The sequence below is a fragment of the Convolutriloba macropyga genome, chromosome 8 (assembly GCF_964194025.1).
Source record: "Convolutriloba macropyga chromosome 8, txConMacr16.3, whole genome shotgun sequence".
NCBI lineage: Eukaryota > Metazoa > Xenacoelomorpha > Acoela > Convolutidae > Convolutriloba > Convolutriloba macropyga.
Genome location: NC_134475.1, coordinates 55,269,615 through 55,295,045, shown reverse-complemented (window position 1 = coordinate 55,295,045; position 25,431 = coordinate 55,269,615). Strand labels below are relative to the sequence as shown.

Genomic DNA, 25,431 nt, shown 5'->3' with positions numbered 1-25,431 from the left:
GAGATCAGGCCCAACGGTTTTTTTTTGCTTTTTTGTAGCATCAGTTAATACAGAAAGTTTCATGTTTGTGGTTTTTTAATGTCACAATGGATGGGTGGCTTTTTTGCGGAACATTCAATTAGAACTTCAGCAGTTGTTACGTATTTTTGTGTGTGTGGTTTTGCCTCTCAATAAGGAAAATCATTAGTGGCGTACTCGCAATTAAAGGAGTTTTCCTTCCATTCGTATACACTTTAAGGCTATATTTTTGCTCGATATTGGAGCGGGACTTTATGGATTGATCTGGTTGTAAGTTAGCAATCTTGGCGCGTTCGTGAATACTGTGTAAATCTCCTGATGATCATTTCGAATTTATTTTACCATATGGCATAAGTTTTCTGCGGAAAGCTTCCGAGAAACTGTTTGGGGGTGGCGCATCAAGAAATTTCTGAAGATTGAATCGTTATAGTTCCATGCCGTACATGGGACCATATGTGGAGGTCAGCGAGTTCTGAAAAAAGTCTGAAACATGTAGTTTTTGAGAAGTCACAATCAAGCCACATTCTGAATACTTTCAGGGTAAATTCAAATCTTTTACTACTTGTAATACTACAACTACAGTTTTAAACCTGAATATTTTTAATCAGTATACACAAATATTTGTAACAATGCAGTAAATATTCCGTTTTTTGTGGTTTTTCTTCAAAAAGCGCTTGTTTGTAATATTTGAAGTGTGACCAAGATATAAGGGGACAACTTTCCGTGACTGATGCCTCAGGCAGCACGAACCCGAGTTCGAATTTGTTTAGAATTAAATTTCCCTTTTTGGCGCGCCCGGTTTTGAGATCCTTTCCTGAAAAAACGTATTTTATTTGTTTTTTTAATGTATGTTGCTTGGTACAGTTTGATATATGTTCGGAGTGATTATATTAGAAGTTTGTCGCACGTCGCAGCCCTCAATAAGAAAGAGCATCAGTCTTATGCTCTCAAGTGCAGGCTTTTCTTGGCATGTTTTACTGCTATTTTATCAGCTTGACTTGTGAGCACATAGCGAATCAGAATTTCAGCACATATTTTAAGATGCTTTGAAAAGGTTTAGACTTTTGCTTGGCAGATGGACGACGTTGGGACGCCTTAACTGAGGCCTTATGTGAAGTCAGGTGCTGCTACTTCTAAGCAAAGTCTGAGACGTGAATTTTTGGATGACTCAGATTTACAAGTAATTGGGAAGAGCCGAGTTTTTGCCAGCTTTTTTTTTACTGAGGCCCTTAATTGTTGGGCTATTGCGGTCTTTTAAATGGCTGCTCGTTGACGTCAGTGTTATTTTGTATTTTTCAACTTTGCTTCATACTTTGAATCTTTTTGCCTGCGTGCGATTTGCAATGTAGTTTTTTATGATAATCTTTTCAGACTTTCTTAAAGTAAATGTTGATTTTTTGTGCGTTGATTTTTTAAAAACATATTTGTGGTTTAGTTTTTATCAAAATGAATTAATTTTTAGTCTGCTGTCCAAATAGAGACGTTTTCGTATATTAACATCATCTATTCATGTTCGATATTGGTATCTGAATAAATATTCTACGCGGAATGATCTGTGGCTTTTACTCCAGTGATTACGAAACATTACAAAAAAAATGTGGTTTTCAAATTGCCCAAAATTGCTTTATCAATTTGCTGATCATTAAAAGTATGCGAATTCCATTGTAGCGTTCTTTTTTCAAGACTGTGCCTGAGATCACAGAGGGAATAATTTAGGCCTAATCGGATGCCCCGATTGTGGGAATTGCAATTGTCTTTTTTGTGTCAAATTTTTATTGTTTAAAAATTTTCTTGCACCAGTTTTTAGGAAGTCATGATTCAGCTTTTTTGACGTTTTTGGTTTTGAGTTCAATTCGTAAGTTATACATACAGAGATACTTGTTCAATTTTTTCAAACACAGCCAAAGAAGACAGTAAAATTGTTTTTTTGATGGTCTAAGCGATCTTTAATGGGTTGAGTGGTTAGTCAGAATGAGCACGCCCGACATGGGACATTATGTAGGCGTTAGTTGCTTCAAAGACTGAGCAAAGTCTGAATGTAGGGGTTTTGGCGGAGACTGTGATTTATACGCCAGCCAAGTTATTGACATTCAGTTCTGTTTTAGGTCATTTTTGGTGATTTATTCCTTCTGACGTAGCTTCGATTCTGGGTGGGCAGCTCTAATTTTTTTATGCGTACGCGGTTTTGACAAATTCTTGAACTTTTTTTTTCTGAATGAAGTGGGATCATATGATTGTTTCAAATTTTTTTACAGTACCTGATATTTTTCGGGTTTTTCTTTTTTTGCTCGAAAATAAACTGGTATGTTAAGTAGTTTTTATAAACACGCATTCATTGCACTATATCTGTTGTTTTACACCTTTGTGACCGTTGAGTCTGAAATCTCCTTCTGAGGTCTTGACTGAGGCTGAGAGCTCACAGGGTCAAATTTTAGCCTTGAATAAAGCACCAGATGGCTGGAAACCTTTTTTTCGGCCAAATCAATGAGTTCGTAGACTTTTGCGCTATTTTTGACATTTGGCGCAACATTTTCGAGCACTCTAAGATCACATTCTTCTTGGGATAAGGTTAGTTATCATTGTGAACATTGATGCTGCTTTTTTAAAATCTCATTACGCTTTAAAATGTTTACAGATATGCCTGGCAGGGGAGCAACCTTCTACCAAATTGATCCAAGAATTCGTTCTGGAACGGCTGAGCAACAAACAACCAAGAATTGCGTGGATAAATTCAAGTTGGGACAACTTGCCTGGGACTGCATGTGCAAGTCATCCGCTGCCAGCACTGAGCAAAGAATAAGCCGTGTATTTTTTCACAAGACTGACGTTTACCAGAAACCCAAAACAATACCACTCAATTCTATATCAGGTATTTTTGAGCAATACTTACTTCGCAGGTTTTTGATATTGACTAGGCCGTTAGGATTTTTTATGCGCGTTGTGACTTTTTTCTCTGATTGTACGAATACATGAATTGGTTTTTCTTGAGATTTTCCATTGGCTTTTAATCCAATGATTATTTAACAAGCAAATCCAAGTTTTCATGTTTGGTTGTTGGTAAATTTCCCAAAATCAAAGTTGCTACATTAGTTTGCTTAACTTTAAGATCCCACAGAAGAATAATGTGGCCTAATCGGATGCCCCAACTGCTGGAATCGGAAGTGTTTTTTGTCTACTGTTTTTAGTTCATAACTTTTCTTGCACCAATTTTGATCAAGTCGTGATTCAGCTTTTCGGACCTTTATGGTTTTGAGTGGAATGCATAAGTTATACATAGAGCGATACTCTTGTTCAATTTTTTCAAACATAGTCAATGAGGACAGTAAAATTGTTCTTGATGGTCTGTGAGCAATCTTTAACGAGTGGTTAGTCAGAGCGGGCACGCCCTACATTATGTAAGCGTTAGTTGCTTCAAGCAGTGAGTGAATTCTGATTGTAGGAGTTTTGGCGGAGACTCTGATTTATCCGCCAGCCAAGTTATTGACATTCAGTTCCGTATTAGTTCATTTTTGGTGATTTATTCCTTTTAACGTAGCTTCCTTTCTGGGTGGGCAGCTAGTTTTTTTTATACGCAACTAGTGTTGCCAAATTACTGAACATTTCTTTTCTGTTTTTGTGAATGAAATGGGATCATATGATTGTTTTAAATTTTTTTACAGTACCTGATATTTTTCGGGGTTTTCTTTTTTTTGCTCGAAAATAAACTGGTATGTTAAGTAGTTTTTATAAACACGCATTCATTGCACTATATCTGTTGTTTTACACCTTTGTGACCGTTGAGTCTGAAATCTCCTTCTGAGGTCTTGACTGAGGCTGAGAGCTCACAGGGTCAAATTTTAGCCTTGAATAAAGCACCAGATGGCTGGAAACCTTTTTTTTGGCCAAATCATTGAGTTCGTAGACTTTTGCGCTATTTTTGACATTTGGCGCAACATTTTCGAGCACTCTAAGATCACATTCTTCTTGGGATAAGGTTAGTTATCATTGTGAACATTGATGCTGCTTTTTTAAAATCTCATTACGCTTTAAAATGTTTACAGATATGCCTGGCAGGGGAGCAACCTTCTACCAAATTGATCCAAGAATTCGTTCTGGAACGGCTGAGCAACAAACAACCAAGAATTGCGTGGATAAATTCGAGTTGGGACAACTTGCCTGGGACTGCATGTGCAAGTCATCCGCTGCCAGCACTGAGCAAAGAATAAGCCGTGTATTTTTTCACAAGACTGACGTTTACCAGAAACCCAAAACAATACCACTCAATTCTATATCAGGTATTTTTGAGCAATACTTACTTCGCAGGTTTTTGATATTGACTAGGCCGTTAGGATTTTTATGCGCGTTGTGACTTTTTTCTCTGATTGTACGAATACATGAATTGGTTTTTCTTGAGATTTTCCATTGGCTTTTAATCCAATGATTATTTAACAAGCGAATCCAAGTTTTCATGTTTGGTTGTTGGTAAATTTCCCAAAATCAAAGTTGCTACATTAGTTTGCTTAACTTTAAGATCCCACAGAAGAATAATGTGGCCTAATCGGATGCCCCAACTGCTGGAATCGGAAGTGTTTTTTGTCTACTGTTTTTAGTTCATAACTTTTCTTGTACCAATTTTGATCAAGTCGTGATTCAGCTTTTCGGACCTTTATGGTTTTGAGTGGAATGCATAAGTTATACATAGAGCGATACACTTGTTCAATTTTTTCAAACATAGTCAATGAGGACAGTAAAATTGTTCTTGATGGTCTGTAAGTAATCTTTAACGAGTGGTTTGTCTGAGTGGGCACGCCCTACATTATGTAAGCGTTAGTTGCTTCAAGCAGTGAGCGAGTTCTGATTGTAGGAGTTTTGGCGGAGACTCTGATTTATCCGCCAGCCAAGTTATTGACATTCAGTTCCATATTAGTTCATTTTTGGTGATTTATTCCTTTTAACGTAGCTTCCTTTCTGGGTGGGCAGCTAATTTTTTTTATACGCAACTAGTGTTGCCAAATTACTGAACATTTCTTTTCTGTTTTTGTGAATGAAGTGGGATCATATGATTGTTTTAAATTTTTTTCAGTACCTGATATTTTTCGAGGTTTTCTTTTTTTGCTCGGAAATAAACTGGTATGTCTAGTAGTTTTTATAAACACGCATTCATTGCACTATGTCTGATTGCTGACAGGGTCAAATTTTAGATTCGAATAAAGCACCAGATGGCTGGAAATCTTTTCTTTTTTTCGGCCAAATCATTGAGTTCGTAGACTTTTTGCGCTATTTTTTGACATTTGGCGCAACATTTTCGAGCACTCTGAGATGACATTCTTCTTGTGATAGTGTTAGTTATACTTGTGAACATTGTTGCTGCTTTTTAAACTCTCATTACGTTTTTAAATCTTTACAGATATGCCTGGCAGGGGAGCAACCTTCTACCAAATTGATCCAAGAATTCGTTCTGGAACGGCTGAGCAACAAACAACCAAGAATTGCGTGGATAAATCCGAGTTGGGACAACTTGCCTGGGACTGTATGTGCAAGTCATCCGCTGCCAGCACTGAGCAAAGAATGAGTCGTGTATTTTTCCACAAGACTGACGTTTACCAGAAACCCAAAACAATACCACTCAATTCTATATCAGGTATTTTTGAGCAATACTTACTTCGCAGGTTTTTGATATTGACTAGGCCGTTAGGATTTGTTATGCGCGTTGTGACTTTTTTCTCTGATTGTACGAATACATGAATTGGTTTTTCTTGAGATTTTCCAGTGGCTTTTAATCCAATGATTATTAATTAAGCAAATCCAAATTTTCATGTTTGGTTGTTTGTAAATTTCCCAAAATCAAAGTTGCTCTATTAGTTTGCTTAACTTTAAAAGCACTTGCGTTCATTTATAGATTTTTTGTTATTAGGTATCGTTTTAGTCAAATCCTGTTGTTTTTCAACTGTGAGTGAGATCCCACAGAAGAATAATGTGGCCTACTCAGATGCCACAACTGCGGGAATCGGAATTGTTTTTTGTCTAATGCTTTTAGTTCATAAATTTTCTTGCACCAATTTTGATCAAGTCCTGATTCAGCGTTTTGGACCCTTATGGTATTGAGTTGAATGCATAAGTTATACATAGAGAGATACACTTGTTCAATGTTTTCAAACATAGTCAATGAGGACAGTAAAATTGTTCTTGATGGTCTGTGAGCAATCTTTAACGAGTGGTTAGTCAGAGCGGGCACGCCCTACATTATGTAAGCGTTAGTTGCTTCAAGCAGTGAGTGAATTCTGATTGTAGGAGTTTTGGCGGAGACTCTGATTTATCCGCCAGCCAAGTTATTGACATTCAGTTCGGTATTAGTTCATTTTTGGTGATTTATTCCTTTTAACGTAGCTTCCTTTCTGGGTGGGCAGCTAATTTTTTTATAGGCAACCGGTGTTGCCAAATTACTGAATATTTTTTTTCTGTTTTTTTGAATGAAGTGGGATCATATGATTGTTTTAAATTTTTTTTCAGTACCTGATTTTTTTGGGGTTTTTTTGCTCGAAAAAAACTGGTATGTTAGGTAGTTTATATAAACACGCATTCATTGCTTTTAGTTTTTAACTTTTCTTGCACCAGTTTTGATCAAGTCGTGATTCAGCGTTTTTGACCTTTATGGCTTTGAGTTGAATGCATAAGTTTTACTTAGAGAGATGCTCTTGTTCAATTTTTTCCAACATAGTCAATGAGGACAGTAAAATTGTTCTTGATGGTCTTTAAGCCAACTTTAACGGGTCGAGTGGTTAGTCAGAGTGGGCACGCCCTACATGGGACCTTATGTAAGAGTTAGTTGCTGGAAGCACTGAGCAAATTCTGAATGTAAGAGTTTTGGCGAAGACTCTGATTTATCCGCCAGCCAAGTTATTGACATTCAGTTCCGTATTAGTTCATTTTTGGTGATTTATTCCTTTTAACGTAGCTTCCTTTCTGGGTGGGCAGCTAATTTTTTTATACGCAACCGGTGTTGCCAAATTACTGAATATTTTTTTTCTGTTTTTCTGAATGAAGTGGGATCATATGATTGTTTTAAATTTTTTTTCAGTACCTGATATTTTTTGGGGTTTTTTGCTCGAAAACTGGTATGTTAGGTAGTTTATATAAACACGCATTCATTGCTTTTAGTTTTTAACTTTTCTTGCACCATTTTTGATAAAGTCGTGATTCAGCGTTTTTGACCTTTATGGTTTTGAGTTGAATGCATAAGTTATACGTAGAGAGATACTCTTGTTCAATTTTTTCCAACATAGTCAATGAGGACAGTAAAATTGTTCTTGATGGTCTGTAAGCAGTCTTTAACGGGTCGAGTGGTTAGTCAGAGTGGGCACGCCCTACATTATGTAAGCGTTAGTTGCTTCAAGCACTTAGCGAATTCTGAATGTAGGAGTTTTGGCGGAGACTCTGATTTATCCGCCAGCCAAGTTGACATTCAGTTCCGTATTAGTTCATTTTTGGTGATTTATTCCTTTTAACGTAGCTTCCTTTCTGGGTGGGCAGCTAATTTTTTTATACGCAACCGGTGTTGCCAAATTACTGAATATTTTTTTTCTGTTTTTCTGAATGAAGTGGGATCATATGATTGTTTTAAATTTTTTTTCAGTACCTGATATTTTTTGGGGTTTTTTGCTCGAAAACTGGTATGTTAGGTAGTTTATATAAACACGCATTCATTGCTTTTAGTTTTTAACTTTTCTTGCACCAGTTTTGATAAAGTCGTGATTCAGCGTTTTTGACCTTTATGGTTTTGAGTTGAATGCATAAGTTATACGTAGAGAGATACTCTTGTTCAATTTTTTCCATTATAGTCAATGAGGACAGTAAAATTGTTCTTGATGGTCTGTAAGCAGTCTTTAACGGGTCGAGTGGTTAGTCAGAGTGGGCACGCCCTACATTATGTAAGCGTTAGTTGCTTCAAGCACTTAGCGAATTCTGAATGTAGGAGTTTTGGCGGAGACTCTGATTTATCCGCCAGCCAAGTTGACATTCAGTTCCGTATTAGTTCATTTTTGGTGATTTATTCCTTTTAACGTAGCTTCCTTTCTGGTTGGGCAGCTAATTTTTTTTATACGCAACCGGTGTTGCCAAATTACTGAATATTTTTATTCTGTTTTTCTGAATGAAGTGGGACCATATGATTGTTTTAAATTTTTTTCAGTACCTGATATTTTTCGGGTGTTTTTTGCTCGAAAAAAACTGGTATGTTAGGTAGTTTTTATATACACGCATTCATTGCTTTTAGTTTTTTACTTTTTTTGCACCAGTTTTGATCAAGTCGTGATTCAGCATTTTTGACCTTTATGGTTTTGAGTTGAGTGCATAAGTTATACGTAGAGAGATACTCTTAATCAATTTTTTCCAACATAGTCAATGAGGACAGTAAAATTGTTCTTGATGGTCTGTAAGCAATTTTTAACGGGTCGAGTGGTTAGTCAGAGTGGGCACGCCCTACATGGGACCTTATGTAAGAGTTAGTTGCTTGAAGCACTGAGTGAATTCTGATTGTAGGAGTTTTGGCGGAGACTCTGATTTATCCGCCAGCCAAGTTATTGACATTCAGTTCGGTATTAGTTCATTTTTGGTGATTTATTCCTTTTAACGTAGCTTCCTTTCTGGGTGGGCAGCTAATTTTTTTATACGCAACCGGTGTTGCCAAATTACTGACTATTTTTTTCTGTTTTTCTGAATGAAGTGGAATCATATGATTGTTTTAAATTTTTTTTCAGTACCTGATATTTTTTGGGGTTTTTTTGCTCGAAAAAAAACTGGTATGTTAGGTAGTTTATATAAACACGCATTCATTGCTTTTAGTTTTTAACTTTTCTTGCACCAGTTTTGATCAAGTTGTGATTCAGCGTTTTTGACCTTTATGGTTTTGAGTTTGAATGCATAAGTTATACGTAGAGAGATACTCTTGTTCAATTTTTTCCAACATAGTCAATGAGGACAGTAAAATTGTTCTTGATGGTCTGTAAGCAATCTTTAACGGGTCGAGTGGTTAGTCAGAGTGGGCACGCCCTACATTATGTAAGCGTTAGTTGCTTCAAGCACTTAGCGGATTCTGAATGTAGGAGTTTTGGCGGAGACTCTGATTTATCCGCCAGCCAAGTTTTTGACATTCAGTTCTGTATTAGTTCAGTTTTGGCGATTTTTTGCTTTTAACGTAGCTGCGATTCTGGGTGGGCAGCTATGATTTATGATATGTACCCTGTTTTGACAAATTCCTGAACATTTCTTTCTTTCTGAATGAAGTGGGATCATGTAATTTGTTTAAAGTTTTTTTCAGTACCTGATATTTTTTGGGGTTTTGTATTTGTTCAAAAACAGAATTGCTACGTGAAGTAGTTTATCTTCAAAATAACACGCATTCATTGTAATTTTTCTGTTATTTTACACTTTTTGTGACCGTTTAGTCTGAAATCCCCTTCTGATATGTCGACGGAGACTGAGAGCTCACAGGGTCAATTTTTAGACTTGACTGATGCCCCAGATGACAGGGAGTCTTTTATTTATTGTTCTTGCGTCCAAATTATTGAGTTCATCAACTTTTTGCGCAATTTTATGATCAGTTGTGGCTCGGTACGATTTTTGTTCTTTTGGGCCTACATGGGCCCCGAAGCGCTTTCGCTTTTTGAGGCTGTGATGTTATTCATTCCTTTTTGACTGAGCATGCTATTCTTCATTTTGAGTATGCTTTCTCGTTTTATTTTTTAAAGCGATTTGAAGATACTCATGTGTACTGCCTTGAGCCATCTGGAGAAAATTTTGGTGCAGAAAATGTCTGAAATTGCCAAAACAGTTTTAGACATTTTTGTTTAACGTCAGTTCTTCGTTTTATATGTGAACTGAGTAAATTTTGTCTGCTGTTTTAAACAGAATTTTACTTAGCACGTAAGATTACTTCTGTCTCTGTATTTTTCAATACGCTGATTCTGTTCTCTGTTCTCTTCTGTTTTCATATTGACTGTTGAGTGTCTTTTTATATCTTATCTTTATCAGAGCAGAGTCATGTTGAAAAATGTGCTATTTGAAAGTTCTCTAATAAATAGAGGCAATTTATTTGCACACCCTCATAAATTCTTGACTTTTAGGCGTGTAGTTATAGGAGGTATATGATACTGTCTTAAACAATTTTAAACAACCTGTGCAATTTTTAATGGAACCGATATTGGCAACAGACTAACAAGAGGAACAAAGCTTCTTTTGCTGACTGAAAATTTTCTTTAACAGTTCGACCTCCACCGCCTCCTCAATCATTGATAAGTACAATTACAACAGAGGAGATACTGTCGCCTTCATCATCAGAACCGAGTTCCAACAACAACCAAAGCAGTATGAAATCAACAACAGGATCTGCGACTCCTATTACGATTCCTCTGGCTCCACAGAAAAAGCAACCTCCAGTATCCAAAACTGGTTCACCTGAAAAGTCAGCTGCATCGATGAACAACACCGTCTCTACAGAATTTCCATTGCATAAGCATGCTACAAGACTAAGTGGTGGAAATGATATGCCAAGAAATGGCACTGAAAGGTTTCACGTGGACTCTGTTTCTAAACAGACATCAAATCCAGATGTTTCGTCCAAATCCAGCGAGGACCCCAAATCAAGCTCTAAACGCTCTCGAGAGATGACAAGTCCTCCGAAAACTAAAAAATCGTCTCATGATCTTTCAGTTGATCAAGTATCGCAAACTTCTTGCCACACCAAAACCCCAAATGCTACAAGTCCAGCTCACATTGCCTCTTCCTCCCAATTATTAAACCCGAATTCAATGCGGGCAAAGGGTGATACAAAGTCATCTACAGGATCATCTGGCATATTCAGTTCAACAGCTGTGAACAGATCAAACAGTGTACAGAGTTCTGATTTATCCCATTCTCGGCTTACTATTGGATCTAATTCTCGCACTTCAAGTTCTAGTTCAAACATGACTGCAGCAGATAAGAAATCCGATCCTCGCTTATCGGTAACTATCTTCATATCTTTTTTGGATCCCCTCAGTATGTTATGCACACCCCCGTTAAGGAACACGTGCCATTACATATTAAATCATTGCGAAAACATGGCACGTAGTGGGGGGGGGGGGGGCTAATAATATGCACCCACTAAGCTGGGAGGGGGCACGCTCGGAAAAGATACCCTTTTTGTACAGATATGTCAAAGCTTGAGGAAAATATGTATACAAGAACTATGGTAATCAAAATTGTCAGAATGGCGCTACTTTGTGCTCTGAAGGACGTGCCAAGAGATCAAGGATGTTAGAAGCCCATAGTGATGTTAGAACACCAAGTGTAAACACGCTACAATCTACCTAATTTCTTTTTAACTAATTTTGTAGGCTGATAACGAAGACCGTACTCAGACAGGCACACGAAAAAGACCATTAGAACCCCAATACAGCAGTAAGGATGAAAGGCCAGGTACGATCAGGCGCAATGATTCATCAGGGTCAACAAGGTCAACAAATTCCCGGTCACCCCTAAGAGCAGCAGCCCAACCAGAAACGGGTTCGGAGAAGCCGCTCTCATCGAAGTCCAATGGTCTTCATAAAGATGAACTGAGACGTTCCCCGCAGTATGTGGATATTAGCGACGATGACGAAGACTTGCCTCCGCCTTTGAAGGCGGTTGACACTCAGGAGGAACCTAACAACAATCAGGCAAAAAAATGCAAGAATTACACCACTGAGCTGAACAACAACCATACTTCAAGGTAGGAAGGGGAAAATAAGTTCTGATCAGGCTTAATCATTTTTTTCACTTTTTGTTTGCACTAAAGTTGTTGCCTATAAATACCTTTATACCATCTCAAAAAATTAAGCAGAAGTAGTTAGAGAACATTCTTGGAGGACTGCTATTTTTAGAGTAGCATTTTTAAAATTCGCTTTACCTCCGGTTTTTAATAGCCGTACAGCGATAGCTGGGGCTATTATTTGCCTTCTCCTGGTTTTTACGACTCGAAGAGGAGTATTGGTTTTCTTAAGGTTTTTTTTTTACAGGAAGTAGATTTGTTCACGCGGCATTTTGACCTAAAAAATAAAGAGCGAGTAAAATTGCCATATGAACTAATTTTTTTATTAGCGAGAGAAATTTGTGATCATGCGCTTCGATCAGTGAATAACTTTTTGACTTTGAAAAGTGTTTTTTTATAGATTGCCGCTTATAACCATTTTCAGCCGTTTTTTTTCGTCCAATTGGCCCAGGTTTTTGCTTATAGCATTTTTTTGTCGAAAGTTTTTTATAGAAATTTTATTATTAATAGCCGCACAGCGATAGCTGGGGCTATTATTGGCCTTCTCTTGGTTTTTTTTTATTTCGTCGTCATGATTTTTGTTACGACCATATGACGTCACAGCCACTTTTTGTTCATTCGTTCATGCAATTTCAACTGAATTGCATGTGTGACATAATTTTTTGCTCTACGTGGAGCGAGTTTTTTTGTTCATGCGCGTGATTAAATTTTTGGTCACACTTGACTTACCTCACTCTCAAAAATGACTTCATCACTTTTAAATTGACTTTTATTTACTTTAACTCAAAGAGATCAAGTCAAATGGGTGTGTGTCACTCTAAATGAAGGTTATTTGAGAGCAGCTAATAGAGGCAGCAAAAACGTCGACAGATTTTTAATCAAAATATATTATATCAGCCTTCAATGAAAAGACGAATTTTTTGGTCTGTCTTTTTTACTGTTTTTTTAGACTGCAGATCTACGAAGCTATTGCGGCTATTTTCTGGCAATCTGCCAGCTATGTTTTATATGTGAAATTAATACCACAGTGTTTATGAGAGTCTGATAAAGCGTTTTACATTCTAAATGAGCACATATTTCCCAATTATTTATATCATTTTAGGCTTTTTTAATTAAGTTTCTTCAATTTTCTATTTTGAAGCCGATTTTTTTCTTGAAAAATCAGTACATATGGCAATTAATCTTCAATATGTCACGCACTGAATGCATCTTTATAACGTGAAGTATTTTTGTTTTATAGAATTGTACACATAATTTCCCGATTTTGGATGTTTTTTGTCCAATTTTTTTTGGATTTAATTACTAGAAAAATATTTTTGTGCACTTTCAGGGGTCTGATTTTACTTTTACTCATAATTGAATAATTTTGTGGCGTTTAGTAATTGAAATTCTGCAAGATTTTTTTCATAAGTATAATTTTGAAAATTTTTTTGATACTGTTTTGCAAAATATTATATTGTTTCCAATCTTTGAACTACGTCTCTACCTTTTAACCTATACAGGACGTTAGCTATATAGTTTTATGCTAAAGATTGAAAGGTAATTTGTTTTCTTTTTCAATTTGTTTTTTAACTTTCAAAAATCAAGAACAAGTCTTTTCTGTTTTTTTAATGTTTTTGTTTCTGTCCGTATTTTCCGCATTCTAGCATGCATCAGTCTATCTTGTTCCTGAAACCCATAGTTCTTATCGGCTCTGCTTTCATTACTTGTTAAAAATAATGATTAGCCTTTTTTCTTTGGTGTTTTGTTGATTGTCATTGATTTCATTTGACATAGTGCGGCACTGAGAATTTGCTTGATGCCGTTTAAACTATTTGACTATTTGATAATTTGCTTGATGCCGGTTAAACTATTTGACTATTTGATAATTACTTTCTACGAATAGTAGTGGACATTAGTTTTGATTTTAAACGTTTGTTTTGTCGGTATATTGTGTTTCTTTTCTTTTTCTGGTAATTAATTTGAAAAATTGAGCTAATTTGCTGATTCTTTTTTTTGCGATTTTGGCACACTTATCGTTTTATTAAAATCATTGGTAAATGCATTAAAGCGTAATGCCTGTAGCCTCTTTTCGCGACAAAGGATACAAGTTTCTTTCGCTGCAAAGGCGTCCCTTTCTATGCAATTTGACGAAAAAAATGAATTTTTTTTCCAAATTCTCCTTTTCCTCAAAAATTAATATTTGAGCTCATTAAGGCTTGGCTGATATTTTGTGGTTGGATAAAATTTTTGTTACGACCATATGACGCCACAACCACTTCAAACCTTATTTTTGTTCATTCGTTCTATCAATTTCTCCTGAATTGCTTGCGTGACTTTATTTTTCACTCTTAGTGGAGAGACTTTTTGTTCATTCGCGGGATTACGTTTTTGGCCACATGACTTTCTTCACTCTCAAAAATGACTTCCTCACTTTGATGTTAACTATTCTTTACTTGAATTCAAAGGGACTAGGTTGATGTGTGTCACTCTAAATGAAGGTCATTTGAGAGCAGCTAATAGAAGCAGCTATTCTTTATCAAAATATAACATCTCATCCTTTAATGAAAAGAGACTTTTTTTGGTTTGTCTTTTTTCTGTTTTTTAGACTGCAGCTATTGCGGCTACTTTCTAGCAATCTGCCGGTTATGTTTTTGATTTGCGCAAGTCACAACTTCAACGTGTGACACCTAAACACCCGCGCCCCACCTACACCTTCCCCCTTCCCCACCTACCCCAGCACCTACTCACAACCCTAACTTTCACATGTGACTCCTGGCTCACTCACTTTTTCAACTAAGTGCATTTCAATTCTTTCACTCATTGAATTACGCAATATAGTGAGTACGGGCAATGTAGGAAAATCAAAGGAAAGGGATAAAGCAGTCATTAAGTCAGTGCAATAGGTTATCAAAGTTCATTGCAAGCTGGCATTTGTATTAAGCTTTACAGCCTTAAGTTTAGAAGCTGAATTATGTATAATTTTAGGATTTAACTGAAGCTGCACACCAAATGTAAACACTTTTTGAAACTTGGAAACAAATTCTGTCAATTTTTATCTCTTTTTTCTTTCCTGAGAAATTCCCCCAAAATTCAGCAGCAGCACACATTACAAAAACTGCTTCGCACTCGAGAGCAATTAATAACTCTTCCAATTTCACTGACCGGAAAAAAGTTATAAAAATGTTTCACCGATCTTAAAAAGAAATACATTCCAAATCTTTTAAATTCTACAAAAGACGTCTAAACAATAACTGCTGAGAATCATAAAAACTCATAATAATAAAAATAACTGTAAGATGTTCTGATTTGGGTAAGTTAAGCTTAGAGATTTTAGGGCAGGACGCTTCGATTCGTTTCCGGTATTCTACTGGCTATATTTTTCTGCAGATTTTTCGCTTGACAATTTTTGCGCTTCTCTAGAATAATATTTGACTTCTCAATCGACTTTTTCACTCACTTCTTGATTTTTTAGCGATTGCAATCGCTCTCACTCCTAAAGTTCGTTGTTCAAACAAAACCTATTGTTAGAGATACGATGGCAAGGTCGTGATAGCCGAGTAGTTAATGCCGCTGTCTTGGTGGAGGAACTGGACTCAGGAGGTTGGGGTTCGGACCCTACCTTCTGATTTCTGATGTTCTTCACCAAAAAAGAAAAATTAACGCCCCGCCTGTCATTCAAGAGCAATTTCTCCGACGCTAGTCGATTTATGTTTTTAGTCACACTAGAGTAGTTTCAAAGTGAGTAATTGAAAGCTTGAAATATTTTCAAACTGATTTCAGACATCAACGGGCAGCTAATTGTTTTTGGTTAATGAGGTCTAATTGAAAGAAGTTGTTAATTGGTGTCAAACAAAGTTCTCTTTTTATTATTCCTGCGGTTTTTTTTCTTGCGACTTTTTGCTTATCAAAATCAACTCTGTATGACCCTTTTCGTCCGCGAAAACGGAATAAACAGGTAACGCCCATTAAGTTCTCTGAGAGCCTGTAGGCTTACTAGATTCTAATTATGGGATCGACCAAACTGTTTTGGAGACAAATTCGTGGTATGAAGGGCGGCTCTCAGAGTTTGACCTTCACCCCATACACACGCACACACTGCTCCCCAAGCCCCACCCCTACACATCGTTGTAACCCAACGCGCTTAACTCCCCCGTGCGCTCCCTGTCATTTCCTGTTTTCAGTCCCCTTCACATCATTAACGAGAGGTCATCGGTTTTCTAATGGTGCATAAAATAGTTACCGGTTTTCTTTTATTATAATACTACTCAGAACATAAATTCCCGAGTTTCACACGTAATTTTTAGTTGTTCTTGAACGAAGTTCATAGCAATTATTTTAAACGTGTGTGTCTTTTTTATGCAAATTTATTGCTTGACAATTTTGCGCTTTTCTTCTAGAACATTCTTTGACTGCTCAAGTGACTTTTTCACACTTTCGTTTGAGTGATCTCTATTGGTCTCACTCCGAAGTAAAGCTTGTTGCTAATTTAAATTGGTTGCAGCACAGCAATAATGAGGTTCTGATGGCGCAGTTGGAAGTGCTTTGGGGCACAGTTCTGGAGGTCGATGGTTCAAATCCCGGACGTGAGGGATTTTTGCACCCTTAAAGAAAAATTGATCTAGTCTACATCCCCTGAATTAACAGCCTCGCCTGTCGTTCAAGAGCAATTCTTCGGACATTTGTCGGTTTATGTTTGTGTCTTGATTTTCGTTGCTTCGGTTCAATGGTCACAGGTCCTATCGCTTTCCTAATAAGACATATGAGAATTTATTAGGTGTTTCAGTTGAACCTAATGAATTTCTTGACCTTTTTTCCTTTTCTTAAAAATGTATTGATTTTGCCCGTAAATGTTTGTTTATTACTACTGACTTTTTGACTTATTTGTTTTAAAAAATGTTTACTGAATTTTTGTTTTAATCATATATATTGACCCTTTTCTGGTTTTGTCTCTAAATCTCAATAACAAAAATTTTGACAGATTTCACTGGCCAATTAATGACAGATCTCACTGAATTTGGCCTATTGTTCATGTGTAGTAGAATGTGTTGAACGGTTTCAGTTTAGAACTCACAGTTTTAACAGTTTTGGCCTTACTTGTTATAGCACAATTTAATTTATTTTTTAATTGCCGTGTCAGCAATTCCAGGCTACTATTATTGCGCTCCTAATTTTTAAAATTCAAAGAATTTGAATTGTATTGGGGCGCTGTCTTTTTTTAAAGATCTGTTCACACATTTTAATGATATTTTTAACTCAAATTGGAGTAGTGATTTTGGTCACGCCGAAACAGGAAATGGAGCGAAAAAGCGAGCTGTTTGGCGGCGTTAAATTTTTTCGCTCGAATTTTGAAGTAGAGTGAGAAAACGGTGTTTGAAGAAAAATTAGTTTTCTCCCTAGTGGTTTTTTTCACATGCGGCAATTTTACTTTGATTTTTACTGCTTTTTCGATTTTTTGCATCTGATTTTTTTTTTAGAAATGTCTTTCCCAATTCACTCATAGTCCGTTCTAGGTCTAGTTTTTTTTAGTCATTGAAAATTCTTTGAATTGTATGTCAGGACTTGTCCTGCTATGTTTTTGATTCGTCTAACAGATTTTTGTTTCGTCTTACCCTGACTTCTTGGAATTGACTTTTTCAATGGCTTCAGTGACTTCTACTGCTTTGCAGTTAAAATTGGCGTTCGTGATGTCATTTCTGCTGTTAGGTCAATTGCGTGACTTACCTCACTCAAAAAATGACTTTGAACTCACTTATGGAACTTTAAATTTTATGAACATTTACTAATTAAAGGTCAATAGTGTGCATCTAAAGTAGTGCCAAACTTATATGCCCTAATTTCTGAGTAATAGAGTCTTGAGTTTTAATATCGAATAAAAATTTTGAAAAAGCTCAATTAGGGTTTTTTTCCTTGTAGAGCAAATGTGTCTCATAAAAATGACAGTCGGAATCTAACCCAAAAAGTCTGGTGGTCTATTAAAAAGCTGGTGGTCGATCTGTCAATCTTATTTCTTTAGTTGTTTCAATTCATGGTAGGTCACAAGCGTCTATCGCGGCTATTTTCCGGCAATCTGCCGGCTGTTTTTTAATGGCAGATAATTTTTTTACTTGCTTATAGTTTGATTTGTTTAAGGTTATCTAATATTTTGATACGTGTTTTAATTAGTCTCACGTCATGTTTCTGAATGGTAACATAGCTGTTGTTCTCGAACTAAATGGCAGTACTGATTTTCTTACACAAGAGGGATGAAACGCCCACCTACCTGCCCCGCCTGCCTACCCTCTTACCTACCATAACCCCCCCCCCCAACGATCCCAAACCTACCTATATCGCTAACTACTTATCCCCAAAAGTTAGCTCCACCCCCACCTGCCTGCCCCCATGAACCCCAGACCCATTTACCCCCCCCCCCCCCCATCTACACACATTCCTAAAATGAAAGCTTTGTCTGCATTAAACACTTTCCTTGCCATAGTTAGTCAACTGTTTTTTTCATTGTATAACTTTATGGAACTTGTATATTTCAGGATTTTCTGACTCCTTTCGGGTATTCTACGGGCTATGTTTTGGTGCTATTTTACTGGACCGTTTTGACTTTTCCTGCCACTTTTACGCCTTTGACTTTTTGTGTGGTCTGGATTTCTTTCTCATTCACAATTTTAAGCAGCTGAAAAGTGGCGGCAGTTTACTGTTAGTCAAATGAAATTTACAACCAAATTGTTCGCGTTAAATAGTTGTTCATAATAACCTATGATGGCGTCAGTTGTAGCCCTTTATTAGACTTCTTAGTCGTCTGGGCTACACCCCCCCCCCCCACTGAAGCAAGTTGCAATAGATTACAGCTCCCACTAGTAGTTCGAGAGTAGTATGTTTAATAGCCGCCCTCAGGGGCTGTTATTGCGCTCCTATTTTATAATTGAATTACTTTGAATTGTATTGGGGAGCTGTCTTATTTAAGATCTGTTCAAACATTTTCATTATTTTTGAAGTCAAATTGAAGTGATCATTTTGGTCACGTCGAAAGAGGAAATAGAGCGAAAAAGCGAGTGGTTTTGCAGCGTATAATTTTTGCTCTAATATTGAAGCAAAGTGAGAAAACGGTGTTTGAACAAAACAAAAATTCAATTTCTTGCTTGTGGTTTTTTGTTCACATGCGGCAATTTGACTTCGATTTTTACTGTTATTTTTAGGATTTTTTTCTTAATGACTTGTGCAATCCATTCGTAGTTCCTTCTAGGTCTATTTATTGATTAGTTAATAAAAATTCTTTGAATTGTTTCAGGATAAAAGTTGTCGAATAAAAGTTTGTTTCGCTTTACCTCATTTCGCAGCTTTTTCGACATTTTGCGTGAAATCTTTCACTTTTTAGGCTAGTTTCGTTCTTCGCTCATTCTGCTCAAAGTGCAATTTTTTAAAACTGCAGTTGTTCAGCAAAGCAATCTAAAATGAACGGAGCCAAAAAACGAAATCAAAAATAGAAACGGAATAAACCATAAGGCCCAATTTTAGATGTCCGCTACTTGAATTTTGTTCTTATAAGTTACTGTTACCATCTTTAAGGCTTATTGTTATTGATACTAGACTCTTTATCTTCTCATTAATTAACAGGATTATATCTAACAACAAATTGAAATCGAAATAGTTCGCACTTGAAAAAAGTTTTACATCAATCAGTTTTCCATTTTTTTTCTGTTTAATTGCTCTTGAACGAAGTTCATAGCAGTTATTGTAAACTTGTGTGTCTTTTTGCATGCAAAATTTTTGCTTGAGTTTCGACTTTTCGTGTGACTTCTACGTCCTTGACTTTTTGCGTTTCGCGTGATTTAAAATTCTCTCTCAATCACAATTTCAAACAGCTGAACTCAATTGGCGGCAATTTAATACTAAAAGTCAACTGAAAAGTGCGCCGAAACTGGTGCCATTTTTACTTTAAATCTTAATAGTGGTATATGTTAACCTCTAATGTGGTTATTTGAAGCCCACTATTGAACTTCTTAGTCCCATTTAGGCTCCCCCTCCCTCCCTCACCCCCCCCCCCCCCCGACTGAAGCAGGCTGCAATTGATTTAGAGCTTCCACTAGTCGTTCGAGAGCAATTCTTCCAATGTTTAGTTGGTTATGTTCTTTCAATCCCAATCGGGAATATGGGAATCAATTGCGCCTACTTTTAATGTTAGGTGTGCATGCATCATTAGATGGTAGATATCGATTTGTTTGTTGCAACCATTTGTGACCTGATTTGGTAACGTGTTGTTTTCAGTGAACTGAAACGAAAGGTTTGATTTTACTACTAACAAATTCTAGTATCGGTCTGTAGGAGTGAATACCAAGCAAGCAATTGATCAAAATGAGATCAAATACTAAATGATTTTGTGATTACTTTTTCCTGGTTTTCGCCCCAAGACCGAAAGTCGATGCATGCTTAACTAGTGATTTGATACGCCGTGATTCCAATGGATATTGTAATAGTGCTGTAATTATTAATCATTTGTCTTCGTATGAGGCTCAAATAATCGCAAGAGTGTTGATTTATGTCAAAGCATTTTAAGATAGTTGGACAGAAAATTAGGCATATTTATTGGTATCATAAAACTGAAATTAAATGTAAACATAGACCTAAATTAACTGATTTTGGTGTCCTATATGTCCTCCCGGCTCTGTGGGCATGATAAATTCAGAACTACATTATGGTAATGCTCGAATATTGGGGATCGATAGTTGATCTTGCTTAGTCTTGTATATTGTCTTCAGTCGTACTGAAAATTGTGGATCAATTAATGATCATCATTGACCGAAATAGGTCTAAGCGATGAGCGTTAGATGTGCTTCTTGGCCGTAGAGTTTTGGATTTTCAATGACCAAACTTTTTTGTTTTAGATTTGGGAAAGAGTTGAACAGTTCATCAGAACAGACAAAACGTTCCTCTAAATTGCAGCTTAGAGATGGCGATGCAGTTCTCATCAATATAAGCTCTGATGAAGAGAACCCGGATGACTATATTCCTTCGAAACCTACTACGTCGCAAATTCCGATTTCTACCAGTTCTACTAATTGTCAACAAACTGCAACTAGTTCACGTGTTTCATGTTCACCTTCGTCTAATCCCACACCGAATAATACAGTGGTTGCGGCGCAAGAGCTATCTCATTTGTCACAAAAACGAACTATCGAACGTTGCAATGGAATTGGATTTTCAGTCTCCGTCAATAACGATCAAAACCGACAGGAGACATCAACTTCCAGCTACGATTTCAGATCTGGAATTAATGCGCTTCCAACGTCATCGTCTGGTCAAAAGTCGGAGAGTTTTGCAAAATCGGCCTCCAATGCAGCCCATGATGCACAAATTCCAACCGTAAATTCCGAGAGCACGGCTGCAGGATCTAGATGCAACATTAAGTTCTCTGAGGAATGCACGATATGTGGGAAGAGTTACCCGGACATAGACCATCACCTTAACCGTGCACATTCACCGACCCCTTCCAGAACACGGCTGCCCGAGAGTGTCTTTTGCAAAGATTGCAATCTTCACTTCAGTGATAAAATGAAATACCTCAAGCACAGACAGCGGTACCACTCCACAACAAGAAACAGATTTCCTTGCTCATTTAACAGCACTTGTAAAAAGGAGTTCTCGAGAAATGGACATTACATCGATCACATGTTTTATGAACATCGATATGACAAACCACCTTTCCCTAAATTAAAATCATCTGAAGAAAAATATCGCCATCGTCTATCTGAGCGCGACTAGTTTTACTTTCATTCAAATATCTGTGGAGTTAATAAATCTCTGGTGCAGCTAATAGTGCTTCTGAAACTACTTCATCTTAACTTTAAAAACACTTGTTCCATTTTACAAATACTTTACAAAGATTTTGTACACATATATGAATGTATTTGATACAAGTTCATGATTTTGTCCATTCAGCTCAAACTTGATCAATTTAACTTGGCTCAATGTCTTGCAATTATTAGCGCCTCAATCAAACTAAGTGTGTAGCGATTATTTTAGCCCTGCGCTTGTCTTTACTCAGTTCGTTCAACCGATTCGACTTTCTCACTGATTCAACTCTTGATTCCGCGTGAATTCTTGATTCCTGAACAATTGACTTCCACCGCTGCATTCAGAGCCGAATCTAGAAGTCAAATGAAAGGAATTACACTCAACTTCAAAACTAGAAGTCACCTCCACGTATATGTTCATGAAAGAAAAACTGATTAATTGTTCTCGAACAAAGTTTGAACCAATTTTTGTGAAAGTGTATTTTTTATGCAAAATGTTTGCTTAACAATTTTGGGCGCCTTTGTTCTAGAACATTTTTTGCTCTCAAGTGACTCACGTTTAACTTCTTGATTTTTGCGCGATCTAAAGTGCTCTCATTCTGAATTTAAGTCTGTTGCGGACATAAAAGCGATTGTAAGCGATGTGGTAGCAGAGCCGATATGACTTAGTGGTTAAGATGTGAAACTTCTATTGTGGGGGACAGAGATTTACAGCCCTGTCGGGTAGGTTTTCGAACCCATAAAAACTATTCAAGCTATACCCCCTCTAAATTAAACTGTCGTTCGAGAGCCCTTCGTCCGATGTTAGTCGTTTTGTTTCTTGACGTGATATTAGACCAATTTGTGGTTATTTTCAAGACGATTTCTGCACAATTGATCCCCTTTACTGGTTGTATCTACATCTGATATCGACTTAATGCAAAGTTAACTAACCAGGTACTCCAATGCAAAGTGTATGAACTCCATCCAAATTTTAAATTGAAAAAATATTTTCAGAAATTTTAGTGAAAGAGTTTATTTACCTTTGTACCAGAATAATTAAGTAAGGATCTAGTTTACTAAATTCTTCTGTGATGCTTGTTATTTTCATTTCTCACAAAAAGTTTGTCCCAGTTTCTGTAAACGTGGATATCTTTACGTGAAATTTGCTCGCTGAAGTGATTTGACTTCTTGTCTAAGAAAGAAGTTAAACTGGTAACGCCGAGTTCATTGGGTCGCTAAGCTCTTCCATTAGAGATTTACTAAATTCTAAATGTGAGGTGCTGCAATAGTTGCTGAGGAACGCTTGAGAGCCAGCTTTTTTGCGATTTGAAGCGTGATCTGGGACGTCGCACACTTTTTATCCCGCCCATACTTTACTCGTGCTCTGAAGCATCCAGACTGTGCTTCTCGCGTCCCGATACTTTAGCCAGCTACAGTCAACGCCAACCCCTGGCCTTTGGTTCGAAGGCAGATCAAGCAAGGGTAGTGTGTTTTGTTTTAGTTTACTGGGATCCTAGCCCTGCACTGTAAACGCTAAGAACTCGGCGAGCCCATTTGATTTTGCAACGAGTGGGGCTATAAATTTGTTCTTTTAAAAAGCCGTCATCAGCCTCTCAACCGCTATTATTTTAGTGATCTCCTTTTTTATTCGTTTTACTTAGCGATCACGCTTTTCGTTTTGACTGACCTTTGACTTCTCACTTACCTCACTCACTGTTTCAACTGAATGGCATTTAATTTCTCAACAAACTTAAACACATTCACGGTGAAAAGCTGGATAGACCAATAAAACCCGGGGACTAAGACGATGTTTAAGGACTTAGTAGTGAGTCTCTGTGTTATTTAGAAAAAATATTAGACTATTGTAAACTTTTGTAATTTTTTCTAATCCCAATGAAGGTCTGGGCGCAACGGCAGCGGTTTTGCAATTATCTGCAGGCTATGTTTTTAACAGCTGTGATAGATAGTTATGGCTAATGGATGCCAAAGAAGAACGGAGAAGAATTATGTTTCTAGTCTGTCAGTGCATTTTGCTGAGAGCGTGACTAAAAGTTGCAAAAATAGTTTTGCCTTCTAAGCACAATCTTCTCGTTAATAGATGGATTGCAAAATTTCCTCGATAATGTAGATAAATTTTACAACTACGTTGATAAAATGGAATTTATATGAGGCTAATTGATGGCATGAGCTCGCTTGGTATTATTTATAGTTAAAAACTGTTATCCTTGTGGTGGCTAAAGAAGTCATGATGACAACTTGTAGAAATTTTCAGTTTCAAGCTCCAGCTTTTTAAACTTTTGCTACGCTTTCGTTTCTAACGCAGTTAATAAATATTGTCCTAATTCGAACTTTTTCAAAATGATCCTGTGTTGCTTCATATTTTCAAATATTCTAGGCCCAAATGTGAGGCAATTAGTTTCCAGTCACTGTGAGTTTTCAAATATGAGTTTTCAGGCACTCTCTGTAGTGATTCGGCTCCTCGTCTGAAGTGGGTAAACTGGTACCGCTTTAGTGACTTAAATTTTTCAGCAGCTCCTACTAATCTTTACTGAGTTGCGAATGAACTGTTTAGCAAAGTTACTGAGGAACGTTTTGAGGTTTTCGGCACAATACTTCTCATACTGTCAAGATTGCGTCTTTCAACTTGTATTATGTTTGCTTTTCAAACGCAGGAGTTAAATATTGTTCAATTTCATAATCTTTTTAAAAGCCCCTTTGTTCATTCATATTTTCAATTGTTCAAGAACCGAATGTGAAGCAATTAAAGCAAGCTTGTCTGACAGAATTTTTTTGCTCAGTTGAGTGATTGAAGTTCACGACTAAAGAAACTATTTAAAATGGCAACACTTGAATGCATTAACTAACAGCAGCTTGCCCTCTCATTGTGATCCAATTACCATGATTGGCGCTATAGAATATATGGAAACTAAGCGAACTAAGCGTTTGGGGGGGGGGGTTGGCTATAATGGGAAAGACTGAAATTCAGGACGTCACCATCTATATCACACACGAAGTCACTCCCACAGAGAAAGAGTGTGGACTCAAGCGTCGCGACCCAACTATTAAATAATTGGATCTATTCTGTCCCACCCAACTTGGTGAGCATAATTTTGTTGACCCCCAGACGCAGGTGCTATTTTTTTACATAGTAACGGGCTATATAATAACATTTGTATCGGGGGGTCATAAAAAACATTGGGGGGGGGGGGGCGAAGCCGAATAGATCCGAATTATTCATTATCTAGGAGGGATTCAGAAAAATTAATGGAATTGCATTAAGTGGCAATTAATTGATTACAATATCTGATTACAACAGCACAATTAATTACCCCATATTTGGAACAACATTCTCCAACCTACGAAACCTGGAACCAGAGGAAAAGTTCCCAGATTACGATTTTCGTTCACAGGTCGTATGTAATTTGACATGTTTGTGTTGAGATCCTTTTCGTCCTAGAATTTTTTTTTCAAATGGGATCTTTCTGGTTAGTGCCCCCAGTATGCTCCCCGCCGTTATACAGATATAGAGCACGTGCAATTATTACACAGGGAAGCATTATGTAATGTTACACGTGCATCTGAGGGGTGCAAATAATGGTTACATGACAATTTACCCAATGCCATTATACCCAATTCCAAGATACCCAATGCCATTATACCCAATTCACATTTATATTTTCGTTCCATAATCCGAGTAATAGTTAGCAGAAAATAGCTCTTTCACGTATGATTTAACAAGCGTGTAATTTCATCCCATATTCGGTTGTGATAGTTTCATATCGAGTTCCACGGGCCGCTGAGGCATGGCCATGGCCATTAAGTATGTTAAAACATACGGGTAATGGCGACTGCCAATTCGTTGTCGGATTATTGAACGAAAATATCAAAGTATATTGGGTATTT

General features: G+C 37.0%; 1 protein-coding gene across 2 annotated transcripts in view; it reads left to right on the top strand.

Annotated features, from left to right (window-relative positions):
- Positions 1 to 21,734, top strand: part of LOC142344842 (uncharacterized) — a 79,462-nt gene extending 57,728 nt beyond the window's left edge. Inside the window, exons 11-14 of one of the 2 annotated variants that reach the window (XM_075396843.1) lie at positions 9,904 to 9,918; positions 10,258 to 10,997; positions 11,370 to 11,743; positions 20,638 to 21,734. In XM_075396843.1, the coding sequence (XP_075252958.1) occupies positions 9,904 to 9,918; positions 10,258 to 10,997; positions 11,370 to 11,743; positions 20,638 to 21,514 (2,006 nt within the window). In that variant the 3' untranslated portion in view covers positions 21,515 to 21,734. The remainder of the gene's footprint in view (positions 1 to 9,903; positions 9,919 to 10,257; positions 10,998 to 11,369; positions 11,744 to 20,637) is intronic. The other variant, XM_075396845.1, reaches the window with a different exon arrangement.
- Positions 21,735 to 25,431: the final 3,697 nt, after the last annotated feature.